Source organism: Onthophagus taurus, chromosome 11 (assembly GCF_036711975.1).
Source record: "Onthophagus taurus isolate NC chromosome 11, IU_Otau_3.0, whole genome shotgun sequence".
In the NCBI taxonomy this organism is placed as follows: domain Eukaryota; kingdom Metazoa; phylum Arthropoda; class Insecta; order Coleoptera; family Scarabaeidae; genus Onthophagus; species Onthophagus taurus.
This window is the reverse complement of record NC_091976.1, coordinates 29918205-29929547: the sequence shown is the minus strand read 5'-3', so window position 1 is coordinate 29929547 and position 11343 is coordinate 29918205. Positions and strand designations below refer to the sequence as shown.

At 26.8% G+C, this 11343-nt stretch overlaps 2 protein-coding genes across 7 annotated transcripts in view; one reads left to right on the top strand and one right to left on the bottom strand.

Moving 5' to 3' along the window:
• Positions 1-11343, bottom strand: part of LOC111413469 (A kinase anchor protein rugose) — a 391387-nt gene that overhangs the window by 55176 nt on the left and 324868 nt on the right. The window lies entirely within an intron of this gene.
• LOC111420081 (protein mab-21) lies at positions 5380-6915 on the top strand. The gene has a single exon (XM_023052984.2). It carries the CDS (start codon positions 5552-5554, stop codon positions 6647-6649), a length of 1098 nt encoding a protein of 365 aa, XP_022908752.1. The 5' UTR covers positions 5380-5551; the 3' UTR covers positions 6650-6915.

The window sequence follows — 11343 nt, the reverse complement described above, 5'->3', positions numbered from 1 at the left end:
ATCCAACCCGATATGTATCATATATCAATTTAAAGATAAAATCTTCAATTTTAATTTGGTATCAAAATCATTTCTTAATTTTCATAAATAATCCCTCCACGATTTTCTAAGTTCCGACCTCTACTTTTAAGTTAAGAGAAATACGTAAAGATTTTATAATCTTTATTACCCAATACAATAAGTGATATATAACATGTTGTATATCATTTTAAAGAGGAATCTCTCACCTTTAATTTAAAATCAACCTCGTTTTATAATATTCTTAAATCATCCTTCCACGATTTTTTAAATTTAAGCTTGCATTTTGACGTTGTGAGGTTAAGTTGAAACGTAGTGATAATTTCACGAGTATTTTTCTAAAAATTTTTATAATCCAACCTAATATGTATCATATATCAATTTAAAGATAAAATCTTCAATTTTAATTTGGTGTCAAAATCATTTCTTAGTTATTATAAATAATCCTTCCACGATTTTCTAAGTTCTCACCTCTATTTTTAAGTTAAGAGAAAAATATAAAAATTTTATAATCTTTATCATCCAATACAATAAGTGTTATATATCATGTTATATATCATTTTAAAGAGGAATTTCTCACCTTTAATTTAAAACCAACCTCGTTTTATAATATACTTAAATCATCCTCCCACGATTTTTTATGTTTAAGCCTACACTTTGACGTTGTGAGGTTAAGTGATAATTTCACGATTCTTTTTCAAAAAAAATTTATAATCCAACCCAATATGTATTATATATCAATTTAAAGATAAAATCTTCAATTTTAATTTGATATCAAAATCATTTCTTAATTTTTATAAATAATCCCTCCACGACTTTCTAAGTTCCGACCTCCACTTTTAAGTTAAGAGAAAAATGTAAAAATTTTATAATCTTTATCATCCAACGCAATAAGTGGTATATAACATGTTATATATCATTTTAAAGAGGAATCTCTCACCTTTAATTTAAAACCAACCTCGTTTTATAATATTCTTAAATCATCCTTCTATGATTTTTTAAATTTAAGCTTGCATTTTGACGTTGTGAGGTTAAGTTGAAACGTAGCGATAATTTCACAAGTATTTTTCTAAAAATTTTTATAATCTAATCCAATTTGTATCATATATCAATTTAAAGATAAAATCGTCAATTTTAATTTGGTATCAAATTCATTTCTTAGTTTTTATAAATAATCCTTCCATGACTTTCCAAGTTCCGACCTCCACTTTTAAGTAAAGAGAAAAATGTAAAAAATTTATAATCTTCATCATCCAACGCAATAAATGATATATATCATGTTATATATCATTTTAAAGAGGAATCTCTCACCTTCAATTTAAAACCAACCTCGTTTTATAATATTCTTAAATCATCCTTCTACGATTTTTTAAATTTATGCTTGCATTTTGACGGTGTGAGGTTAAGTTGAAAAGTTGTCATAATTCCACGAGTATTTTTCTAAAAATTTTTATAAATCAACCCAATATATATCATATATCAATTTAAAGATAAAATCTTCAATTTTAATTTGGTATCAAAATCATTTCTTAATTTTCATAAATAATCCCTCCACGACTTTCTAAGTTCCGACCTTTACTTTTAAGTTAAGAAAAAAATGTAAAAATTTTATCAACTTTATCATCCAACACAATAAGTGATATATAACATGTTATATATCATTTTAAAGAGGAATCTCTCACCCTTAATTTAAAATCAACCTCGTTTTATAATATTCTTAAATCATCCTTCCACGATTTTTTAAATTTAAGCTTGCATTTTGACGTTGTGAGGTTAAGTTGAAACGTAGCGATAATTTCACGAGTATTTTTCTAAAAATTTTTATAATCCAACCCAATATGTATCATATATCAATTTAAAGATAAAATCTTCAATTTTAATTTGGTAATAAAATCATTTCTTAGTTTTTATAAATAATTCTTCCATGACTTTTTAAGTTCCGATTTCCACTTTTAGGTTAAGAGAAAAATGTAAAGATTTTATAATTTTTATCATTCAACACAATAAGTGATATATATCATGTTATATATCATTTTAAAGAGGAATCTCTCACCTTTAATTTAAAACCAACCTCGTTTTATAATATTTTTAAATCATCTTACCAAGATTTTTTAAATTTAAGCTTGTATTTTGACGTTGTGAGGTTAACTTGAAACGTAGTGATAATTTCACGAGTATTTTTCTAAAAATTTTTATAATCCAACTCAATATGTATCATATATCAATTTAAAGATAAAATTTTCAATTTTAATTTGGTATCAAAATCATTTCTTAGTTATTATAAATAATCCTTCCACGATTTTCTAAGTTCTCAGCTCTATTTTTAAGTTAAGAGAAAAATATAAAAATTATATAATCTTTATCATCCAACACAATAAGTGTTATATATCATGTTATATATCGTTTTAAAGAGGAATATCTCACCTTTAATTTAAAACCAACCTCGTTTTATTATATTCTTAAATTATCCTTCCACGATTTTTAAAATTTAAGCTTGCATTTTGACGTTGTGAGGTTAAGTTGAAACGTAGTGATAATTTCAGGATTATTTTTCTAAAAATTTTGATAATCCAACCCAATATGTATCATATATCAATTTAAAGATAAAATCTTCAATTTTAATTTGATATCAATATCATTTCTTAATTTTCATAAATAATCCCTCCATGACTTTCTAAGTTCCGAGCTATACTTTTAAGTTAATAGAAAAATATAAAAATTTTATAATTTTAATCATCCAACGCAATAAGTGATATATAACATGTTATATATCATTTTAAAGAGGAATTTCTCACCTTTAATTTAAAACCAACCTCGTTTTATTATATTCTTAAATCATCCTTCCACGATTTTTTAAATTTAAGCTTGTGTTTTGACGTTGTGAGGTTAAGTTGAAACGTAGCGATAATTTCAAGAGTATTTTTCTAAAAATTTTTATAATCCAAACCAATATGTATCATATATCAATATAAAGATAAAATCTTCAATTTTAATTTGGTATCAAAATCATTTCTTAGTTATTATAAATAATCCCTCCACGACTTTCTAAGTTCCGACCTTCACTTTTAAGTTAATAGAAAAATAAACAAATTGTATAATCTTTATCAATCAACACAATTGTATCATGTGATATATATTCGTCATAAATCAAGAATTAAAAGTGGTAGAGAATAACATTATGAACGAAAATAGTTCGTAATCAACTCAAAAACCATAATCCATAAACAGTTTTAACCTAACCATAATAATTCTAGAAGGAGGAAGCGGAAATCTCCGAAATGTTACAATTAAAGATTTAAGTCTGGAAAAATCGTCATAAGTCCAGAATTAAAATTGATACAGAAAAACTTTAAGAACGAAAATGGTTCGTAATGAACTCAAAAACCATAATCCATAAACTGTTTAAACCTAACCAAAATAATTCTAGAAGGAGGAAGCGGAAATCTCCCAATTCTTAAAATTAAAGATTTAAGTCTGGAAAAATCGTCATAAGTCAAGAATAAGAATTGATACAGAAAAAGATTAAGAATGAAAATGGTTCGTAATGAACTCAAAAACCACAATCCATAAACTGTTTAAACCTAACCATAATAATTCTAGAAGGAGGAAGCGGAAATCTCCGAAATGTTAAAATTAAAGATTTAAGTATGGAAAAATCGTCATAAGTCAAGAATAAAAATTGATAGAGAAAAACATTAAGAACGAAAATGGTTCGTAATGAACTCAGAAACCTTAATCCATAAACTGTTTAAACCTAACCATAATAATTCTAGAAGGACGAATCGGAAATCTCCGAAATGTCAAGATTAAAGATTTTCTTCTGGAATATTTGTCATAACTCAAGCATTAAAAGTGGTAGAGAAAATCATTAAAAACGAAAATGGTTCGTAATGAACTCTAAAACCGTAATCCATAAACAGTCTAAACCTAACCATAAGCATTCTAGAAGGAGGAAGCGGAAATCTCCGAAATGTCAAAATTAAAGATTTTCTTGTGGAATATTAGTCATAACATAAGTCAAGAATTAAAAGTGGTAGAGAAATACATTAAAAACGAAAATGGTTCGTAATGAACTCAAAAACCATAATCCATAAACAGTCTAAACCTAACCATAAGCATTCTAGAAGGAGAAAGCGGAAATCTCCGAAATGTTAAAATTAAAGATTTAAGTGACGTAGTGATAATTTCACGAGTATTTTTCTAAAAATTTTTATAATCCAACCCAATATGTATCATACATCAATTTAAAGATAAAATCTTCAATTTTAATTTGCTATCAAAATCATTTCTTAGTTTTTATAAATAATCCTTCCACGACTTTCTATGTTTCGACCTCTACTTTTAAGTTAAGAGATAAATATTATGTTATATTTTATAATTTTTATCATCCCACACAATAAGTGATATATAACATGTTATATATCATTTTAAAGAGGAATCTCTCGTCTTTAATTTAAAACCAGCCTCGTTTTATAATATTCTTAAATCATCCTTCCACGATTTTTTAGATTTAAGCTTGCATTTTGACATAGTGAGGTTAAGTTGAAAAGTAGTGATAATTTCACGAGTATTTTTCTAAAAATTTTTATAATTCAACCCAATTTGTATCATATATCATTTTAAAGATAAAATCTTCAATTTTAATTTGGTATCAAAATCATTTCTTAATTTTCATAAATAATCCTTCCACGACTTTCTAAGCTCCGACCTCTACTTTTAAGTTAAGAGAAAAATGTAAAAATTTTATTATCTGTATCATCCAACGCAATAAGTGTTATATATCATGTTATATATCATTTTAAAGAGGAATCTCTCACCTTTAATTTAAAACCAACCTCGTTTTATAATATTTTTAAATCATCCTTCCACGATTTTTTAAATTTAATCCCACATTTTAACGTTGTGAGATTAAGTTGAAACGTAGTGATAATTTCAAGAGTATTTTTCTAAAAATTTTTATAATCCAACTCAATATGTATCATATATCAATTTAAAGATAAAATCTTCAATTTTAATTTGATATCAAAATCATTCCTTAATTTTCATAAATAATCCTTCCACGACTCTTTAAGTTTCGGCCTCCACTTTGATATTAAGAAAAAACCGTAATATTTTAATTATCCAATTAAGTTATAACTTTCTTATAATATATATTAAAATGAATTAAAATAAATAAATTTTTATTGTTAATGATGTATATGACGAAATACAGGGTGGTAAGACAGAAATAAAGTTCTTATGATCAACGATTGGTTGTTGAAAGAGGGCTGGCAAACGAAAAGAGGGCCCACCTCCAAAGGTGGGGGCCATCACCTGGCCACGAAAGCCCCGCCAACTCCACACACAAACTAACTATACGCAGTTCTGTCCACGCCGCGGATCCGCGAGATCCATCACCGGGTGTTTCCCCCGTTAATCAGATAACGAGGGATCCCTCCCCTTCTTCCCACGCGACCTTCTCAACCCTCTCTCTAAGAAGAGATATCATATCTCCGGATGAAGACAGTAGCTTCGGGTCCCGGAAGCCGCGAGGATGTTGGTTCCACCGGATATGTTAGCAGCGCAATCGAAGATGGTTTACCAAATCAACAAGTATTACACCGAAAAAGTTCAAGCTCGAAAACTTCAAATTAGCAAAACGATACAAGAAGTGTGTAGAGTCGTACAAGATGTTCTTAAAGAGGTTGAAGTACAAGAACCGAGATTTATCTCTTCGTTGACAGATTATAATGGAAGATACGATGGTTTAGAAGTGATTTCGCCGGTTGAATTTGAAGTTGTACTTTATTTGAATCAAATGGGAGTTTTAAATTTCGTCGATGATGGTACTTTACCCGGATGCGCCGTTTTAAAGTTAAGTGATGGAAGAAAACGTTCGATGTCTCTATGGGTGGAATTTATCACAGCTTCCGGTTACTTATCGGCTAGGAAAATGCGATCGCGTTTTCAAACGTTAGTGGCTCAAGCTTGTGACAAATGCTCTTATAGAGACATAGTTAAAATGATTGCGGATACAACTGAAGTGAAACTTAGAATACGCGAACGTTATATTGTCCAAATTACGCCAGCTTTTAAATGCGCAGGACTTTGGCCAAGATCTGCCGCACATTGGCCACTTCCTCAAATACCATGGCCGCATCCAAATCTTGTTGTTGAAGTAAAAACGGAAGGATTTGATTTACTTTCAAAAGAATGTATTGCACTCCAAGGAAAACAATCCGCGATGGAAGGCGATGCTTGGGTGCTATCATTTTTTGAAGCGGAAAATAAACTTTTAATGATTGGTTATAGAAGGAGATGTTTAAGTATTTTAAAAACGCTGAGAGATCGACATTTAGATTTACCCGGAAACCCGGTTAGCAGTTATCATATGAAAACTTTACTTTTATATGAATGCGAAAAACATCCGAGAGAAACTGAGTGGGACGAATCTTGTATTGCAGATAGAATAAATGGGATATTTTTACAATTAATTTCTTGTTTGCAATGTCGAAGGTGTCCCCATTATTTCTTACCTAACTTGGATCTATTTAAAGGAAAGTCACCAAGCGCTTTGGAAAACGCCGCCAAACAAGTTTGGAGATTAACTAGGGAAATGTTAACAAATTCTCGGTGCTTTGAAAAATTATAGTGAAAAATAGAATTAAAATATAGTTTGGAAAAAAAAATAAACAAAATAGGTAAACGCTTTAAAAAAAATGATGTGAAAAACTTCTCCCAGCCTGTGATGAATTTGTACAGAGGTTATTAGTTTTTTTTTGTTTGGTTTTTTTTATAAAACGATAATATAAAAACGACTTTTTTACGATAAGTATTAAATAATACACTTTTAAGTAATTATTTTAATTTTTATAAAATTGACTTTTGCTTTACTTTAATTAAATTATTTTATATAAATTATACAATTTTTTTTAACCCATTCCCACAAATTTCTTTAATGTTGTGTTCTAGGTTATGTATAAAATTATAAAAACTGAAATTTGGAGCACTCACTTAAAATTGTTCATAAATTTTAATGTTGAAAATCGCTCTAATTACTGATTCATGTTTACAGTATTTTTAGGGTTAAGTTCAAATTTTTTTTTCTTCATAACCTATTCGAATTCAGAAATGAAACTTTTTGAGGTTATAAAATAATGTTTGAGGTTAGGTTGTACCAAAAATTAAGATTCCAGGTTAAACAATTTTTGATATAAAGATTTTTTAAAATAACAAATTTTTGATATTTCCTAAAAATGAGGATGAAGAAAAAAGCATTTTTTTTTCAAAAACAATTGGAGATTAAGAAATGAATCTATTTGAGGTTATAAAAGAATGTTTGAGGTTAGGTTGTACCAAATTTTAAGATTCCAGGTTAAACAATTTTTTATATAAAGCTGTTTAAAAATAACAAATTTTTGATATTTCCTAAAAATGAGGTTGAAGAGAAAAAAAATTTCCTCCGAAACTATTGGAGATTAAGAAATGAAACTTTTTGAGGTTATAAAAGAATGTTTGAGGTTAAGTTGTACGTAATTTTAAGATTCCAGGTTAAACAATTTTTGATATAAAGATGTTTAAAAATAACAAATTTTTGATATTTCCTAAAAATGAGGATGAAGAAAAAAACATTTTTTCAAAAATAATTGGAGATTAAGAAATGAATCTTTTTGAGGTTATAAAAGAATGTTTGAGGTTAGGTTGTACCAAATTTTAAGATTCCAGGTTAAACAATTTTTTATATAAAGCTGTTTAAAAATAACAAATTTTTGATATTTCCTAAAAATGAGGATGAAGAAAAAAACATTTTTTCAAAAACAATTGGAGATCAAGAAATGAATCTTTTTGAGGTTATAAAAGAATGTTTGAGGTTAAGTTGTACCAAATTTTAAGATTCCAGGTTAAACAATTTTTTATATAAAGCTGTTTAAAAATAACAAATTTTTGATATTTCCTAAAAATGAGGTTGAAGAGAAAAAAATTTTCCTCCGAAACTATTGGAGATTAAGAAATGAAACTTTTTGAGGTTATAAAAGCATGTTTGAGGTTAGGTTGTACCAAATTTTAAGATTCTAGGACACACAAATTTTGTAATAAAGTTTTTTAAAAATAACTAATTTTTGATATTTCCTAAAAATGAGGTTGAAGAGAAACAAAAATTTTCTCCAAAATTATTGGAGATTGAGAAATGAACCTTTTTGAGGTTATAAAAGAATGTTTGAGGTTAGGTTGTACGAAATTTTAAGATTCCAGGTTAAACAATTTTTGATATAAAGATGTCTAAAGATAATAAATTTTTGAAACATCCTAAAAATGAGCTTAAAGAGAAAAACCGTTTTCTTCGAAACTATTCGCCATAAGGAAATGGAACTTTTTGAGGTTATAAAAGAATGTTTGAGGTTAGGTTGTATCAAATTTTAAGACTCCGGGTTAAACAATTTTTGATATAAAAATTTTTTAAAATAACAAATTTTTTATATTTCTTAAAAATGAGGTTGAAGAGAAAAAAATTTTTCTCCGAAACTATTGGAGATTAAGAAATGCAACTTTTTGAGGTTATAAAAGAATGTTTGAGGTTAAGTTGTACCAAATTTTAAGATTCCAGGTTAAACAATTTTTGATATAAAGATGTTTAAAAATAAGAAATTTTTGATATTTCCTAAAAATGAGCTTGAAGAGAAAAATTTTTTTCTTCGAAACTATTCGTGATAAGGAAATGAAACTTTGTGAGGTTATAAAAGAATGTTTGAGGTTAGGTTGTACCAAATTTTAAGATTACAGGTTAAACAATTTTTGATATAAAGATTTTTAAAAATATCAAATTTTTGATATTTCCTAAAAATGAGGTTGAAGAGAAAAAAAATTTTCTCCAAAGCTATTGCAGATTAAGAAATGAAACTTTTTGAGGTTATAAAAGAATGTTTGAGGTTAGGTTGTACCAAATTTTAAGATTCCAGGTTAAACAATTTTTGATATAAAGATTTTTAAAAATATCAAATTTTTGATATTTCCTAAAAATGAGGTTGAAGAGAAAAAAAATTTTCTCCAAAGCTATTGCAGATTAAGAAATGAAACTTTTTGAAGTTATAAAAGAATGTTTGAGGTTAGGTTGTACCAAATTTTAAGTTACCAGGACACACAATTTTTATAATAAAGCTTGCTAAAAACAACAAATTTTTGATATTTCCTAAAAATGAGGTTGAAGAGAAAAATTTTTCTCCAAAACTATTGGAGATTAAGAAATGAAACTTTTTGAGGTTATAAAAGAATGTTTGAGGTTAGGTTGTACCAAATTTTAAGTTACCAGGACACACAATTTTTGTAATAAAGATTGTTAAAAACAATAAATAAAAGAAATTAATCGATCGTAATTTATAATAATATTAAATAATTATTCGTGAGCCGATCTTTTTTATAAAAAGAAACTATTTTATTTCATACTAATATTTCGATCTTCATCAGAGTATAACTAAAATACAAAAGCAACTAAAAATAACAATCTTACAATAAAAGTTAATGACTTACAAATTATGTTTTTTAAGGAAATAACATAAATGAAACCATAAAACGTTTATAACAATAATTGGAGATAATTGGGATTATCATAATAGATTATTCCTTGAAATGTTTCATATCAACACTGAAAATAATATTGTAAATTTCAAGTTAGATACAGAAAATTTGAGTAACATTTATTCATATCTTTTTCAAATAGATAAAAATAAAAAGAAAACGAATTTTATTTGTGACGTAATATGATTGACGAGTACTGAAAAGATCGAATAATTATTTAATATTGATTGATTGTTAAAAACAACAAATTTTTGATATTTCCTAAAAGTGCGGTTCAAGAGTAAAAAAATTTTCTCCGCAACAATTGGAGATTAAGAACTGAAACTTTTTGACGTTATAAAAGAATGTTTGAGTTAAACCCAGTTAAAAAGAGACAAATTAAACAATTCCTGCCTACATCAAATTGTATTCATGTCGAAACTCCTTCATATTTATTATGTAAAACAATACCAGTTTTACTCCTGAAGAACAGATCTTCTGAATAAGCAATATATGTACATCATTTGATTACCAAAAGAGGCCACTTCGAGGAGGCAAAACAATGTCAAGAAATATATTGATACAGAAAATTAAATTTATCGTCTAATCGCTTTTACTTCTCTACTTTTCACAAATCATACGTATATATATATACATATATATAATGGGAAGAATATTCTAATATTCTTTAAGAGATTTGAAATGCGAGCATAGAAACTAACCCATAATAGTGATTTACGCTCACACAACCGACGGAGAAACAAACTAAGTACTGCGCTTAACGTACTGAAAGATAAAACGGTCAATTTATCGTAATTTATGTCGATATTATGTTAAACAGAATACCGATTGGGATCCCGGTCATTTTAAATCAATTCTTTTTTTATATATAACGCAACCTGGAAAGTTACTTTTCAACTTTCGATTTATTTCTCTAATACAAAAAAAATTCTCGGACTTTCAACTTAACTAATAAAATAAACAGTAATAAAGTTTCTGATAAAATGATTGATATCAATTTGTACTTTAATAAAAATGAATTGAAACGAGAAATGTGTTACAACTTTTTGTGTCAAGAACTAATAAAAAAAGTACAAACAATTTGATTTAATCACCGATCGTTTTCCGCAATTTCCTTGTATATTAATAGAAAAATCTACGTTAAAATGATTTATAAAACATGTAAGTCGTTTTGAGTATATCGGCGTGTAATTACTTTAACGTTGCCAATTAAAATAAAGACCCATTAAGATAACTTATGTGTAAAATAAATTTTAAATCAAAACCAATAGTGAATAACAAACAAATTATTTAAATATACTATCGACTGTATTGAGAATTGTATTGTTTTCTTAATATTTATTTGTTATTGTACAAAACGTGCGCAATAAATCTTAATTATAATAACAAATAAGAATGCTTTAATTTATTGGTGATGATCATTTTTTTTTATAAATATACAGGGTGTTGCAATTCGTGTAAAAATTTTTGATCTAAACCCATAAATGTCTAACAATAAGATATGAGTCTTCAAAGTTAAGAAATTTTTAAACATTTTCTCAAATTATTATCATTATTTAGATATTCCAAAATGTCTTTTAACTATTATTATTATTATTATTGCTTTACCTTTTGGCACCTACGATTGATGAAAACATTTCAAAATCGAGGTTGTATCTTTTTGTGAACATCCTGTATAGCATTGATCCCGTGGACACACAATTTTTGTAATAAAGATTTTTTAAAATTACTAATTTTTGATATATCCTAAAAATGAGGTTGAAGAGAAAAACA

Excerpts from the sequence above, each read along its gene's own strand:
- LOC111420081 (XM_023052984.2), top strand. The coding sequence starts at position 5,552 with ATGTTGGTTCCACCGGATATGTTAGCAGCGCAATCGAAGATGGTTTAC.